We start from the raw sequence: 17,249 nt of genomic DNA, 5'->3' as shown, positions 1-17,249 counted from the left end.
TGGCAAGAGCCATATTTTAAAGATTCCTAATGTTCTTCCCTTCAGCCTCAATAAAACCAGGTATCCAATATTTTTAGACACCAATTTTTCTCTTTAGAAAGCATCTAGTTGGCTTCTGGATCTCTCTTTCGCTGAACGTAGGATAGCAATCTTTTCTCTCTGGCTAGTGTCTAAAATCCTGCAGGATTCACACCAGAAAGTCAACGTGAATAAACACTTTGCAAGTGAGGAGACATGAAGACGGTTTAGTCAAAGTCAGTGAGGAATAATCATTTCTTTCAAAGAAATTATCAGTCCCTCAAAACCAGATTAAGTAGATTAAAGCTGCCAACATTCTAGCTACTCCTCCTATGTTTTATTTTGAAAATAAATATAAAAGTATTAACCTCGCATAAGATCATGCTTCAGCTAACAGGATATACAAATAAATGACATCCCAAGATGAAACTCTTTAGCTCAATATAAGTTAAAAAAAAGAGATATAACCTTAAGATTGAGCCAAGTTAGTCACACAATTATGGCAGAAATTCTTAAGTGACTGAGGTATTTAGATTCTTCAAAACCACAGGTGTGCAGTATTGGACAAAGAGGTAAATTAAATGACAACAAAAATTAGCAAAAAGGATTAAAAAATAACTTGGAACTCCTTTTATAATATTGAACAACCTGAGCTAAAGAGAAAATGATTAAATCCTGGTAACAGATAGCCCAACAAATCCTCACCAGCAAATATTTTGAGGCCAAAAAACCTATGTTCATTCAAGAACAACCTTTTCAAGTAACTTAAAAGTTGGTAATTAGACAATTTATCACAAAGAAAGGAAACTCCTAAAATGTAGGTATTATTTATCTAGTCTATAGACTAGGCTTTCTAATAAACTATCAAAACAGTTATACTTTCGGTTGTAAAACTATCCTCTATTTGCTTCCACTTGGTTGGCTTTCAAAGGAAAAAAGTATTTCTCACTTTGAAACATTTTGTAGACAATGTGGAGATAGGTATTTTTGATGACACAACGTCAGCTGAAGAGCATTTGCTTTTTAATAAGGAAAACATGGAATTCTGGGTTATTAACATATATTTTTTACAATAAAAGAATATTCGGTCCACAGTCAGGAGATCTGCATTCTATTCATCGCTCCACTGATAAAAGGAATAATTACCTGGGATAAGTCAATTAGCCTTTTTGTGCCTGAGTTTCACTATCCGGACAATGGGGATAAGAATATCTGTGCTATATTATTCACAGGAATAGTCTGAGGATAAAGTAAAACACTAGAAAGCACTTTTATTTTTTCAAAACACAATATAAATGCTATGTCATGATATTGTTAATAATTTTACAGGGACCTCTTAGTGTTTCCCAATCAGATATGTGCTTAATGTAGGCATTCCTACAAGATCACAGGTTGAATATTCAGTTTGATTTTATTTTAAAAATAATAAATCACAAAACTAAAATGTTTGAACAAGGTCACTTACCCCTCTCCCCAGGTGGTTAGTTAGTATCACTATTAACATCATTATTTTTACTTTTTAGCTATATGTTTAAAAGAGGAGATCTTGAATATGTCAGCCTAACTGGGAAAGTGTGTCCCTGGTATGGGCGGTTTTCAGAAGAAAAGCTGATCTTCCTAAGAGCCGTGTCCTCTGCTTTTACTTTAAAGTGCAGAACCTGGGTGCGGAGGGACAGAGCGGGAACTCCGGGTCTGTCACTGAGGAACCAGCTCCCTCAGAGAGGCCAGAGCAGCATGGATGCGGACATGCAGTCTGTTTTCGAAGTCGTAGCCAGAGAAATCCTCCTGTAAGACCAAAGAAAGATATTTACGGTCTCTACCAGCTCAGCCTTCTGAAAGACTGCAGTATACACCACACTACGCGTGGGACTCCCCAATAAAAGCACTCACACTCCTACTAAAGGCTTCACAGCAACTTGGTTTTCTGGTTCTCCAAACCTCAAACTTCGTGTTCATTTTTAAAATGTCAACTGAGTGTCATTACTGCCATCTTTGGAAAATTTTCTTCATGTTATTCCTGAAATGGCAGTCTTAAGTAGTGCTCGATATAAGTTGCTGTTAGAAATTCTTCATTTAGGGGCCGGCCCCGTGGCTGAGTGGTTAAGTGTGCCCACTCCACTTTGGTGGCCCAGGGTTTCACTGGTTCAGATCCTGGGCTCGGACCTAGCACCTCTCATCAGGCCATGCTGAGGTGGCGTCCCACACAGTACAACCAGATGGACCCACAACTAGAATATATAGCTATTTACTGGGGGACTTCAGGGAGAAGAAGAAAATAGAGAAGATTGACAATAGATGTTAGCTCAGGGCCAATCTTCAAAAAAAAAAAAGAAATTCTTAATTCAAGAACATAGTTATGAGGGGCCGGCCTGGTGGTGTAGTGGTTAAGTACACATGCTCCTCTTCAGCGGCCCAGGGTTTGCGGGTTTGGATCCCGGGTGTGGATCTACACACAACACTCATCAAGCCATGCTATGGCAGTGTCCCACATACAAAATAGAGGAAGACTGGCACAGATTTTAGCTCAGGGCCACTCTTCCTCAAGCAAAAATAAGAAGACTGGCAACAGGTGTTGTTAGCTCAGGGCCAATCTTCCTCACACACACAAAAAAATGAACGTAGTTATGAAATCAAAAGTTACTTTCCCACTCAAACAAGAAGAGTACTTATAAAGCAGGATGAGCAATTTCATAGGAGTTTCTCATGATACCGGTAATTTCACTTAAAAATCAAGTGCTCAGTGATTCAATTAGTTATTACTTTTCCTTTCCGGAAATATCAATCAGAACAATCATTTCACAAAATTTCTTGAATTCAGACTCAAGTGTACACTCCAAAGGCTAAGAAGAGCCACTGGAAAGAGGAAGATTCAATTATTCTTACCTTTGCCTGAAGAAGTAGAGTTCTGCCTCTTGCTACAGTCTATGAACGTAAGAAAAACAGATTACCTCTTAATGTCTAAACTTATATATACGCAAGCAGAAAATGTTATACTAGGAGGATGTGTTAATTAAAACAACTCACAGTAGGCATATAGGTGAGTTAACTGCTCATTCATGTATAATGACTCAGTTTTTCTTTAATATAATGGTGCTTAGAAATTTACATCAAGCCATTACTTGATAAATAATTTTTTATCATCTCCACTACTGTTCCATAAAGGATAATAACTTAAAAGAATTATAATAGTTTAGGTTAAGCTCTTACTAAACAATCTAAAACTGATAACAATTAAAACGTTTATCTGAAGTCTTGTATCTCCTTTTGAAGGCATTCCTGATTGAGGACATCAACTTCATTATTCAAGAAATGGACCAGTCTTGTTATATTTTATGTATATATTTTAAGGCTGCATTAAAAGTAAAAATTTCCTTAAAATAAAGAATATAGTGTTTGGAATTTCTACCAAAATAACATTTTCTATTTTGGTAAAATTAGAATTTCAAATGAAAAGGCTTACCAATTAAAAGCTTATCTTTGACAAGATAGAATACATATTTAAGGGTTAGACTAAAATCATATTTCTGTTGATTTAGCTCAACTTTTAGAAAATTCACATATTTGAAAGCTGAGTTGAACGTACTAAAAATTAGACTTCTTATAAAGCCAATACTGTGTAATTAAGCTTCTAAAAGAAGGTACCAAGCAAATCCAGCACTAATGAAATCTTTTTTTTTTAAACTGTCCCATTGTACTTAAATATACATCTTAGTAATTGTCAACTTAAATTTATATGGTATTCTAAAATTTTTAAAGTAACCATACATGTCATCCTCATTTACTCTCACTACAATCTTTATTAAACTGGCAAGGCAGGTATTTTTATCCTGTTTTACATATTAGGAAGAAGGTAGGTGGCTAAGTAACTTAACCAGTATCGTAAACTAAAGTAAATGGCAGAGCTAGAATCACAGCGCACTTCTGTATTCTTCCAAATAAACCACACTGCAGCATATCACAGCATTCTAAAAAAGGCAATGATTTTCCCTCGAATGAACTTTTGTACAAAAAGTTACTTTTATAATTCTAATTCCAGAGCAGAAATCACCTTCTTGAACATAGTAAGATAGGATTAGTAGCTTCTTGGACTCACCCTAGGTGAAATTAAGGAAAACAAAACAAAAAAACACTATGTTCAATTAATTTATTCTAAATGAAGGATGCTTTGTGCCTGTTCATTGCATATTTTTGTTGATGGACATTATTTAATACATAAGGTCTTACCTCTGGTTTGTCTAATAGAAGACAGCCAAGTTCATAGCAAGCATATGGCTGAACATACAAGTTACTCTGACGAGACAGCTCATCTTTAACAGCTCGCTGAAAGAACTGAAAGAAATACAAATATTACTGGGATTCATTCATTTCCCTACTTGGGCTCATTTGCCTACTTAAGGCTCATTGCATCTTCAGGAGGCAGGAAGAGGGACTCATTTCTGTATTCTATATCAGACTTTCATTTCTTTTTGCATCTTTATTTCCTCCCATCCATCCTCATCTATATCTTAGAAGTCCTTTACATGCTTGTCTGGGGAGCTTCCTCCAGCATATGCTACCCATCAGTCAATCCAATTTGTGCTACTTATTTTTCCAGCTGACACGCTAGCCTCTACTGATTTTACTGCTGAGAACATCTTTATCTGCATCTTAAAGTCTGAAGATTCCATTTTATTATTTAAAACAGAAAGCAAGCACACAAGCCAAGAGCCATCTCTTGACACGTGTCTTGACTGTATCTTGTTGATACTTAAGCATATGATCTAAAACAAGCTATTCAGAGCCATGTAATAACCACTGTAACCCCACACTAAATAATTAATTTAAAATGATAATATCAGTGCATCAACACTGTAGGACTGAAAAGCCAAAGTCTCCTATTACTGTACTCTTATTAATGAACTCTTTGAAAGAATATTCAAAACACCAACCAAACAAAAGCTCGGTTAGAAAAATCCCTTCAACTACATTTGAAGATAACGAATGGTTCTTTTTCATCTATGTACATAGAACATCCCAAGCTAAGAACTTTCCACACCTCACCTCCAGTACTGCATCAGCAATCTGCAGTCAGAGCAAAAGTGAACACACACTGACACGCCCGATCACTTTTGTATTTATCTAACTGTGAGGGTTTACTCCGCTCCTTCAAAACTGTCTGCATCCTCATTTCCTCCTCCTCCAATTGAGACTGTCATCTTTGATAAACAGCTAGTGCCAGAAAAGAAGCCATATGTAAAGAAGTACTTTAAGAACTTGAAGTTACATTAAAAACTAGTATGAACCATCATGAGCTTCTAGCATCTGAGAAGGTGACAAGAATCAAATAAAAGTGGATAAAGCTCACATTGCAGTGGGAGGTCTGGTTTTGTTTAACGCTTTTTCACTTTTTTTATTCACAAGCACATATGTAGGTTTTCACAGTTTATATTTCTTAGCCATGACAACATTTAACAGTTTACCTGAACAGCGTCTTCTGAGTTTCCTAGACATTTGTGTATGGCACCAAGAAGCAAATACTTTAATCCAATGACAGATGAATCGTCCACTGCATGGCAAGCTGAAAGAGAAGGGAAAATAGCAGGAAGGAAATACAGTCCCTTAATTCCTTAAGTATCACCAAGAGTTAAGAATTTCATTGTTTAGTGACTTATTCAGTTCATGATTCTGTCCCCTAAAACTCAGAAGGTTCCCCGTCCTCACCAATCAGTGAGTATCCTTCGTCAAAGAAAGGCAAAGACATCAAACTTCACAATGCCCAGACAACTCAGAATTGCATCATACTGTTACCAAGTGAAAGAAGCTAATCTGCAAGATATGGCATGATTCCAACTATATGACAGTCTGGAAAACACAAAACTACAGAGGCAGTAAAGAAGATCCATGGTTGCCAGAGGCCTGGCCGGGGGGAGGGACGAGCAGGTGGAGCACAGAGGATTTTTCAGGGAAGTGAAACTATTCTGTATGATACTATCTGTAAGAGTGGCTACATGGCATTGTACACTTGTCAAATCCCACAGAATGTACAAAACAGAGCAGGAACCCTAATGTAAACTATGGACTTTGGGTGATGATGTGGCAGTGTTGGTCCAGCAGTTGTAACAAATGTTACTGATGTAACAAATCCCACTGATGAGGGATGCTGATGGTTACGGAGGCTGTGTGTGCATGTGTGTTTGTTGGGGGGTGTATGTGAAAACCTCTGTACTTTCTGCTCAGTTTTGCTGTGAATCTAAAACTGCTCTAAAAAATAAAGTCTATTAATATCATTTTAACTGCATCATATTAATTTCACAAACCAGGCAGCAGACACCTTTACATGTTTATTATAAGGTGCTGCACTAGTCACTGAGATGGGATCAGACCTGATCCCTCCACTCATGAAGCTGCCATCTTCTGTGGAGGATGGGCACCCATGTAGGAGGATGCTATGGAAGGTTTTCAGGGAAATGAAAAGATGGAAATTGGAAACATAGTGGAGCTAACAGAAAAGGAAAAGAAGTAATTATTTCTATGGACCAATAAAGATATTGATATTTGATAAGATTTTATACATAGATACATATTATACATACACATACATACATTTACACACATACAAATATACGTGTGTGTGTGTATATATATTTATGTGTGTGTGTGTGTGTATATCTATCTACATATACAAAATGCTCAAAGTTCCAGAACAAATAATTGAAAGCAACTGGAAGAGCTGGGTAGAGCAGCTAGGAGGTAAATATGAAGACCGGAGTTTGAACCTATAGAAGCAAGAGTTGCCTCAAAAAGCTAGGCTGAAGCGGCTGATCCAGTGGCATAGTGGTTGGGTTCATGTGCTCTGCTTTATCGGCCCAGGGTTTGCGAGTTCAGATCCCAGGCATGGACCTATGCACTGCTTATCAAGCCATGCTGTGGTGGCATCCCACACACAAAACAGAGGAAGATTGGTACAGACGTTAACTCAGGGACAATCTTCTTCAAACAATAAGAGGAAGACTGGTAACAGATGTTAGCTCAGAGCCAATTTTCCTCACCAAAAAGGAAAAAAAAGAAAAAGAGCTAGGCTAAGAATAATCCCTCCATATAAAAAGAACTTTAATGATCCTAAGGCAGCAGTGTTGAGGAAAGGGAGATGCAGTTCATTTACTTTCTCATTCATTTAATACTTATTGAGCACTCACTCTGTGCCAGGCAGATGTAGATGCTTGGAATACAGCAGTAAAAAACAGAAAAAATCTCTGCCCTTAAGAAAGTAACATTTTGTGGAGGAAATAGATGATACAAAAGGCAAGTGGGTAAAACATCTATGTTAAAGAAGTGTTAGCGCTAAGGGAAAAAATAAAGCTAGGAAGGCGAATGGGAATTTACATGTGTGTTGGAAAGGTACAGGTTAAGCCTCACTGAAAAGGTCACATTTGAGTAAAGCTCCAAAGGAAATGAGAGAAAGAGCCATGCAGATGTTCGCAGGAAGAGCATTTGCAGAGAGAGAGAAGAGCAAGTGCACAGGCACCGAGGCCAGCACATGCCTGGTGTGTTCAAGAACAACGAGGAGGAGCATGGCTGGAGCCTCGTGAGCGAGGGGAAGAGCAGAGGGAGGCAACGGCACTGTGGGGAGAGGGGCTGTACAGATGGCAGGGCACTGGAGGCCACTGAATGGATGTGGGCTTTTCCTTTGAATGAGATGACACCATAGAGGGTTCTGAAAAGCAAAATGACACGACATGACTTAGGTTTTAATAGGATCACTCTGGCTGCTGTGCTGAGAATACACAGAAACATCTTTAAAACGTGGAGAAAGAATGCAGTGGAGGGCTGGGTGGAGGGAAGGGCTACGAATGAAACCACAAGACAAAGACACAAGAATCCAACCAGCTCTGCTGATGGAGCAGGTACAGACGGGGACCCCAAGGAGCTCAGTGCACAAAGCTATGTGGGCCTAACGGAAAGAGTTTAATAAACGCATCACTATCACTCACTGTCAGGTTTTTCTGGAACTTAACTGTTTCTCTACAAAAATCTTCACTGTACTCTAATGGTTGAATCAATTTGGATCATTACCGCTTAACACTGGGGAATGATATAGTCTCATTAATAGACCTCAAAACTGAGTTAACTTTCAACAAAGACATTAAAGAATTATCTCATGTTTACTCCAGAGCCTGCCTCCTTCTCCATGACTACATCTTTGTTGTTAGTTTATTTTGACACCAGGAAAAGAGTTCAGAGAATATTCAGTCACATTAAGTGATAACTGGGCAGCATATATGTGAATAAGAATACATTTCCCAAGATAATTACTGTCTGTAAAACCATATATCTGGATGAATGCATTTTCATTTTGACATAGCATCTCCTCTTGTAATCGTACTCCTAGCTGCGTGATTTAAACACCTTGATGCTCCCGGGAAAGTGAAGCCGCGTGTGGAAGAGCTTAAAGCTTTGCCACTCCGTGTGCTGCCCTCAGACCAGCAGCATCGACTCTCGCTCCTGTGGGAGCTGGGCCAGTCACCTCACTGTGCCGAGTTGGTTTCTTCACTATAAAATGGGTAGGACAGTATGTATTGTCTGCCTTTCTACTTCCCTGGCCTGCAGTGGAGAGCAAACTAAATAATTTGCCAGACTATGAAGATGAAGTGTCGTTCAAACGTCTGCCATTAAACCTTTACAAGAAATGTTACAGTATTCCTTTAATAACCAATAAAGCTTTATTTTACCTAAAGATTTAGGTTCTTCTCCTGTGAACTTTTCCTAAACTTATAAGGAAAATTACTTTAGGAAGGTTATATTACCACAGTTCTATGTTTTTTTAAATATATGAATCAAAAATGTAGGCTTCTAACTACACTCCCAGGTATCTACTAAGAGAAATGAGCATGCAACGTCCACATGAAGGACTTATGTTGTAGACTTATGTTCGTGACAGCTTTACTCGTGATAGCTAAAAACCCAGAAACGAACCAAGTGTCCAGTAACAGGAGAATGAAAGAACAATTGTGGAATAGGAATAGCCATACGACGGAGCACCACTCAGCCAGAAAGAGGAGCGAACTGATGACACAGCCTCCACCACGGAACTCTCACAGGTGCTGGCTGAACACATGGAGCCCAGCACTGAAAGGTACACACTGTCTGAATCCACTTACACCAAGTTCAAGGACAGGCAAAAGTAATCCCTGGAGAGAGAAATCAGAACAGTGGATGCCTTGGCATGGGGACGGACTGAGAAGGGGCACAAGGGAAGTTCTAGGGGCGGTGGAAATGTTCTGTTCTTGATTTTGGTGGCAGATGCCATGGTGTATGTATTTGTCAAAACTCATTGAACTGTACACTTAGTATCTGTGCATTTTAATGAATGTGAGTCGAACCGAAATGAAACAAAGGGCTTTCACTGGGAAAAAATGTATGCTGTAGCATTAATAACATTTACACTCAGTGCATCACCATACGCTGCTAACAACGCGTGTCTGTACATTCCAGGGCTTCCTACTCCTGTCACCTAAGAGACTGAATTTTCTCAATCTCTGCGTCATTCATCCAGGAACAGCAGATGTGTTCTCTGTGAATCAGATAATAGTAAAGAGAACTCAAGGAACGAGCCGAGGAGCACAGCGTGGTTTTACCTTGACTCATCCTCTGGAGGTTGGGGAAGGAACAGTTGGGAAGGGCTTTCCACAGGTACAGCACTTCGATGGACGCCAGCACACACAGCCCCGCGCTCGGGGTTTGTTTCCGAAACCGCTCCGCCTGCGAGGAGTCAGAACGATTAGGCTACATTATTTTGAAAACAAATTCAAATTAAAAAAATATACTTTGGAGATATTTGAAAGTGCATGGTTCATATTTAACATGAACAGCACCCTCCTACAAAGGTGAAAATGCAAATTTCTCTCTCTATAAAAAAATTTTGCTTTCCAATTTTTAATATATTGGTAGCCATGCCTTCTATTCATTATTTCACTCATCTACTATCAAGATACAGGGTATATTTTGAAAACTTGGGGATGAAACTAGATTCATTTGAGTCCAAATCAAAGGAATTTATAGCGCTGGGTGACTCCATGGGTTTACATGGAGGATGGAATACTGGATGACTTTCAGCTATGGTTTTATTGACTTTTTTACTTTTTACTTACTGAGTGCTCTCAGTGGCATTCCATACCACAGTCTAGTTCATACTCGAACCACGTCATTAAACGTTCATTCAATAAAAACTTATAAAACTAAAATCATGGAAAATTCAGGATATGACAAATTGTCAATATAACCCATGATAATTCAGCTAAATTATATTCTTAAAAGTATAAAATAAATTAGGGACGTAGGCCAAGGACTGTAGTTACATTCTGCTGGTGAATTTTGTGCACACTTTTGTTCTTTATTAGGTTAAAATGTGACATATTCACAATATCAAGACCAGCAGTCTGTATCTCTTGCCCAGGTTCTGCCAATCCGTATCCTTCTGAAACTCTTTAGAAAGACGCTTTCCCTCTCCAGATATGCTCATTAGCTCTACACGGTCTGTAATGTCTCTCCTTGTTGAAAAAAAACAACTGCTTTAATTCTTTGCAGCAAAAGAAGCACTTTCCATGCAGGACAGAGTACGACCATGGGAATAAATTCTCCCCACAGTGGTGAACTACATTTGCAAGACAAGTAAGTCACCAGCTTTTAATATGACTTCCTAAAACCTTTCTAAGGTAGTGTTGGTTACAACTGCCCATCATAAATAATCCACCAGGTCAATAGGCTCCAACATACCTTTTTCACTGAGAACTGTTCAATCTGATTGTTTTTCCTCTTGAAGAGTTTCTGAACTTCTTTAAAGACAATCTGTGCCCCATCCACATCACCAGTGGCTCCTTGACAAACTGTAAGAAACCATCATTGTATTTCTTAAGCATTAGGGGGCAGATGCCACTAAGGGCTACCTAGGTTGATGGTACTTGGAAAATGTTACCAAAGAAAAAATGGGAGCAAATATATTTAAAAAGACTGCTACACAAAGGACCACACCATCCTGTTGATAGTCATTCCATTTATTCAACAACTGTTTCCTAGGTGCTGGGCTCCCAGAGCTTTGGTGAGACAGATGGGAAAGCCATGGCGCTAGTCTTTTTGTTGGGGAGATGGTCTCGTATGCAACAAAATCCCCAGCTGCTGTCACAGTGTACAGTCTAATGGGAACCCACATGCTTAGAATGTGGAACAAAGAGAAATCTAGGAAAGAACAATGAGGAGCCAAGAGGATCATGACAGCTTCACTACAGAAAGAGGACATTTCTGTGCCTGGAAAGAAAGTCATGAATAAGTCTCACACAGGTTCGTTGGACACCTACCACTGACAAGCCACCAGTAAGAATGTGAAGAAACACATAAACTTGCACCCTGAAGAAACGTAAATTTCAGCTGGAGAGAGAAGACACACACACGGTCCCATAGCTACAGTGTACAGAGTGATACGAGCCTTTAGAGTTGGAGAACCAAAGTGCTTTTGGAAAAGCTCAGAAAGAGAAGGGACCATTTCGCTTTGGAGAGATGAGGAAAGCTTTGAGAAGATAGGAGTCCAGCTGAGCCTGGGAGGATGGTCTGCACACCATCTTCATCCCACCCAAGCTCCAGGCAAAGACTTAATCATCCTCCCTTTGTTTCACCTGCTCTCTGCCTTCTCCGAACTGCATACCAGCTTCAGTCCCACCTCCTTAAAAAAAATTTGCCAACCACTCTTTGTCATCGTTTTCTTAACTCCTATGGCACAGAATTCATTTCTATTAATTATTTGTTAGATGCTATCTTTGTGAGATGTTTGCCTTTGTTAGATGTTTTTCAATCCTCAGTTGGAATGTCTGTTGGTTTGCTGGTTCCTCCTTCTTCATTCAAGCACCCCAAACTAGGTGGTCCTGTACTCACATTTTTGGGCTTCGTCAAGCAGAGCACAGGGCCATGGCATGTGAGAGGGTGGGCTGCTATTGGCAGGGCCAAAGAAGCAGAAGCAGCAAGGCTTAGAGAAAGCTGAGGACATGGAGGTTATGGGAAAGGCAGAAGATTTCTACTGGGAGTCAGAGGGGTTAAGCTGAATATTCAAAGGGAGGGACAATCCCATTCCCAGTTACAGGAGCAGCCCTGGTCCAGATGTGGGGGTCTGAAGCCATCTAAAATGACCTCATCAGTTCCAGCTATAACATTTCAAAATCAGGAGGAAGCTCAGTGGTTGTTTTGTAAACCAACCCCATCATCATAGATCAGAGGATACAGAGGTCCAGAAAAGTTAAAAGAGTTGCCTAAGGTCACACAGTAAACCAATGAAAAAGAAAATTTCTGCTACCCCTAGCTTGAGGTCTTCTTCAGAAAATTTATAACATTCTTACAGAGTCACACAATTTAAAAAACAGAGTGAGTGTGCAAGCAAGAATGAGAGAGTGTGCGCACAAGCCCTCCCATGTGCCATAAACAGCAATGGAATCAGATCTGACCCACCTTTGAAGCTCTACAGCACTAACGCCTCAGATCCTCAAGAATACACACCACCGATCCCTCTTGCAGTACAATTACAGACAGCTGCTTTAAAAGATGCAGATGTTTGAAAGCATGAGCATCTCTGATTTATCCTAAATCTGAGACCTAAACAGAACTTAGAATGCTTGGCTCTTCCATTAAGACTAAGTTTATACCATTCCATAAGTGATAGTCTAACCTTTTTCGGTAACTTCTTATATAATTTCAAACTTACTGAAAAGTTGCAAGAATCGTACAGGGATATGATCCAGCCATTCCATTTCTGGGTACACAACCCAAGGAACTGAAAGCAGGGTCTCCAAGAAACCCATGTTCATTGCAGCATTATTCACAGTAGCCAAAAGGTGGAAGCAACCCAAATGTCCACTGACAGATAAATGGATAAACAAAATGTGGTATATACATACAATGGAATATTATTCAGCCTTAAAAATGAGGAAATTTCTGAAACATGCTACCACATGGATGAACCTTGAAGACATTATGCTAAGTGAAATAAGCCAGACACAAAGGACAAATATTGTATGATTTCACTTATCTTAGGGACCTAAAATAGTCAAATTCATAGAGACAGAGAGGAGAATGGTGGTTGCTGGGGGCTGTTGAGGGGGGGAACGGAGAGTTATTGTTTCGTGGGTTCAGAGTTTCAGTTCTGGATGATAAAGTTCTGGAGATGGATGGTGGCGATGGCTGCCTGACAGTGTGAACATACTTAATGCCACTGACCTATACGCTTAAAAATGGCTACCATGGTCAATTTTAAGTTATGTATATTTTACCACAGTTAAAAAAATACTGCAAGGAACTAGGCCGCTGGTGGCAGTGTTTCTGGTCCCTGAAGGCCCATCCTCTCCAGCTCTGCCTGTCCACGTGGACCTGTCCTTCAGGGCCAAGTCCGATGGCAGCTCCTGCAAGACGCCTCCTCTGACAGCTTGACAGAAGCGTCTTTCCCTCTCCCGTGAACTCTCTGTGGTGGCACTATTCACACTCGTCTTATCACCTGCATAAAATCCCCTTGGAGAGCAGAGACTAGAGTCTTTCATGCTTTATCATCTCCTACAACTGGCATTTCATAAGATTTCCAATATTGCAGAATAAATGCTCCTCTGTATAGTCACATTGTGCATTTACTTCTTCATGTTCTATGCTCAACAAAGATTAGAAGGGAAATACCTGCCCATAATTGACCATGTGACTCAATTACACCTTAACGATCCTCGAGCTGTCATGCAGGCCTCTTTTTTTTGGTTCATCCACCTCTCAATGTGTTGGGTACACCAAGGTCGCTCCTTAAACAGTTGCTATTTTCATCTGAGATGGCTGTGAATTCTATAAAACAACTCTTAAAGTGTGAGACACGGTGTACTAACCAGGATATTGAAAATAATCCTATTCAAACATTAGCTACAGAACCATATGAAATGGATGCCCTGCGGGGATTGTAGTGAGGTGGGTGGCTATAAGAGGATTTCATACTGATCGCTAAGGGACTGCAGTTTTAGAACATCCAGGATCTACATACTGGCCACTGTTAATTCTATCTTATTTTAAGTAGATCAGTTAAGAGGATGGAACGACAAGAGATGTTTCATTAAATCCAAATACTCTGAGAAATACGGAGATATTTAAAATAATGTTTGGATTAGTCTTAAATTTAAAGTAAAAGAATGACTTATATAGCTGCATAAGGACAACTCATTGTTAGAGGCAGAAAATGTACAACCACTGCATGGGTCTCTTCCATTCCCACCTCTACAATTACAGGTCACAACTGCACTGCATGTCGCTCAGGCACAGATAACCCTTTTGTCCACCAGGTGGCAGCATATCTTTACCTACCTCCTTATACAAGGGCTTAAAGGCAAGGAACTCTCATATTTCTATCAGAAATTAGAGGTGTTTCTGCTATAACGATACACAGTGTAAAAATACCTTGTGTTATGCAAAATCACAGTGTAACTGTAACAGAGTTAATACGTCAAACAGGTTAGAGCCAACTACTCTGAAATCTGTGCAACTTTGTAACCAAAGCACTGACGATCCAAACAAAAACATTAATACAATTACAGAGACACATTACCATCTTAAAAATTCTTTAAATTCCTAATAAATAAAAAATATATCATAGAAACTAAAGGAGAGAGGTAAGGGTAGGCTGAGGCTACTTAGAGCAAAATGCACAAAAATAGGGAGAATTTCACAATAAGCATTTCCAAGACAGAGCATGTGACTAAACCAGCTCAGAGTGGGAGAGTGGGGGAGGGGCATGGCATGCAGAACTGAAGAGACTGTGCTCAGCTGGGTCAGTGAACACTGTATTCAGCTGCTATTTACTCAGTAGCACAAGACATTAATATGCTGGGGAACACTGAGGAAGAACACAACTTCTGCATCTTCCCACTGTCATTCTCCCATCCGCCAACACATGTGACCCAACTCAGGACAGAAGAGGTCTACTCACCCGCAGTTAAATAGGCATAATAGCACTGTGACCACCGGGACTCATTTTTTAGCCTCTCAAAGGAATCAAATGCATCCTTGAAATTCAGCTCTATCATGCTGCACCAACCTATGAAAGAAACATTTTTAGGATACAACCCTATAGTAGTGAGCTTCAATATCCCATCTTTAAGCTACAAACCTTTGATACTGCTGACTGTCCTTCTCTGTGAGTGGTGTATGTGCACTACCTGAAAACTTAAAAACTGATCTTTTTTCTCTTAAATATTTTCAGTGTGACATTTTGAGGACAACAGGGCATTTCTATTTTACAACCAATTAAGCAGTATAGAAGAAAGTGGTGTAAAGATTTCTATGAACACACTCCAGTTTGTTTCCTCCAGTTGTGAGATTAACCCAAGTACGCAATAGGCCCCGGTACAGAAAAACAATACCATCAGATTCTATGTATAGTGACCACCTCAAAAAGTCTTAAAGCACTCACCTGCTCCTTAATGATTACTATTAATTCTCAAATCATTGTGTGAAGAAGAGAGCAGTCAGAAAGTAAATACTTTCCCACCCTCCCTCTGCAAGCTGGCAGTGGAGCTGAGAAAGGACCCCATCTTTCCTGGATCAAAACACTGTAGACTGGCATTCTGATAAGAAGTGGCAACAATGAACATGCAAGGAATTTATTCCCACGGTTACAATAGTACCCTCTGTGTGCCAAGGCCTGGGCCAGGAGCTTGCTATAAATTCTCTCTAATCTGGCTAGAGCCTCACAAATGTGGCTGATGGTGTCCTTATTTCACCAAGGAGAAAACCTAAGGCATGAAGAGCTTATGTGACTTGCCCAAGGCCACGCAGCTAACAAGGAAGAACTGAGGACTGAAGGCCATCACTCTCTCCCATCCATGATCTTGTCTCCATAAAACACAATTCTGGTATCAGGTGCATCACAAGTAGTTGTGGCATCTTGGACCTGCCATTTGAACTATAGGGATGAGGCAATCTACGCTTCTGGAAAACTCAGTGTCAAATTCTATGGGATAGGATATGAAATTGACATATTTTGGAGTAAAAATGGGGGTTAGTTATTTCCATTGTGTAACAGATATCAAGAGAAGATTTGAATTAAATGCAAAATAGAGGTGGGAGGCAGCACTGAACCTGAATAAGCCGCCTGATTTCTGATTTTGCTACTTTTCTCCCCCAAGTTAACTTTCCTAAGGCCTTAGTGTTGGATTCAATGATTTTGAAGCTTTCTAACAAACCTGGAAATGTACACAAAAAAAGGGCCACTATAACCATTTCACAATATACACACATATCAAATCATTGTGTTGTCCACCTTAAAGTAATACCATGCTATATGCCAACTATATCTCAACAAAACTGGAAGAAAAAACAAAGATACCAGGATCTTAAGAGGAAAAAAAGGCCACTAAATCTAGGCCCTTTAATTCAAGTTCTTGAAATACACACTATTCTACGTTATGGCTACTCAACAGACTATATAAAGATACATTTTCCACTGGATTATACCTCATATCCCCTCCCTAAACCATAAGAGGCATTTAAAACATATTGTTGGGGCAGCCTGGTGGTGTAGTGGTTAAGTTTGTGCACTCCATTTTGGTGGCCCAGGGACCGCGGCTTCAGATCTCAGGCATGGACCCACCCACCACTCATCAAGCCATGCTGTGGTGGTGTCCCACACACAAAATAGAGGAAGACTGACACAGATGTTAGCTTAGAGCCAATGTTTCTCAAGCAAAAAGAGGAAGGTTGGCAACAGATCTTAGCTCAGGGCCAATCTTCCTCACCAAGAAAAACCCTAAAAAACACATAATATTCTTTATTGGGCAGCTCCCAATATTTTAGTAATGTAAACAGTTACATAAAAGGATTATGGAATTACTAATGTAACAGGACAGGAGAATTTTAGTGCAGTCAGCAAGAAACTGACAGTGACAACTTTGGGGAAAACCTTAGGCAAATAAATGCTTCCACGTTTCGTCATCACTTCATCTCTAGGAGGGAGAAACAGAAGGGAGCAGCGAACACATGGGGAGGGCCTGCCATGTGCACCCTGCCTGATGCTCTTCCTGTGATTCCATCTGAAGCTCACAACCGCCACGAGGGAGGTGCCGTAACTCCAAGGGGAACTACGAGGGCAGCTGCAACTTGTCCCAGGTCCCTGAGCCAGTCGGCCAACAGCTGGGACTGTAATCCATGGGCCCAGCTCTCTCCTACGCCATGTTTTTCTCCTCAGGTTAACA

At 40.0% G+C, this 17,249-nt stretch overlaps 1 protein-coding gene across 2 annotated transcripts in view; it reads right to left on the bottom strand.

Annotated features, from left to right (window-relative positions):
* Positions 1 to 1,024: 1,024 nt before the first annotated feature.
* Positions 1,025 to 17,249, bottom strand: part of TTC39C (tetratricopeptide repeat domain 39C) — a 105,080-nt gene continuing 88,855 nt past the window's right edge. For both annotated transcript variants that reach the window (XM_023647571.2, XM_070220840.1), the window contains exons 8-14: positions 14,987 to 15,094; positions 10,771 to 10,880; positions 9,633 to 9,756; positions 5,478 to 5,575; positions 4,243 to 4,347; positions 2,902 to 2,940; positions 1,025 to 1,803 (exon numbers count right to left, since the gene is read on the bottom strand). In XM_023647571.2, the coding sequence (XP_023503339.1) occupies positions 1,714 to 1,803; positions 2,902 to 2,940; positions 4,243 to 4,347; positions 5,478 to 5,575; positions 9,633 to 9,756; positions 10,771 to 10,880; positions 14,987 to 15,094 (674 nt within the window). In that variant the 3' untranslated portion in view covers positions 1,025 to 1,713. The remainder of the gene's footprint in view (positions 1,804 to 2,901; positions 2,941 to 4,242; positions 4,348 to 5,477; positions 5,576 to 9,632; positions 9,757 to 10,770; positions 10,881 to 14,986; positions 15,095 to 17,249) is intronic.

The sequence above is a fragment of the Equus caballus genome, chromosome 8, assembly GCF_041296265.1.
Source record: "Equus caballus isolate H_3958 breed thoroughbred chromosome 8, TB-T2T, whole genome shotgun sequence".
Classification (NCBI taxonomy): domain Eukaryota; kingdom Metazoa; phylum Chordata; class Mammalia; order Perissodactyla; family Equidae; genus Equus; species Equus caballus.
Note: the sequence above shows the minus strand (reverse complement) of the source record. Positions and strands in the feature narration are given on the sequence as shown.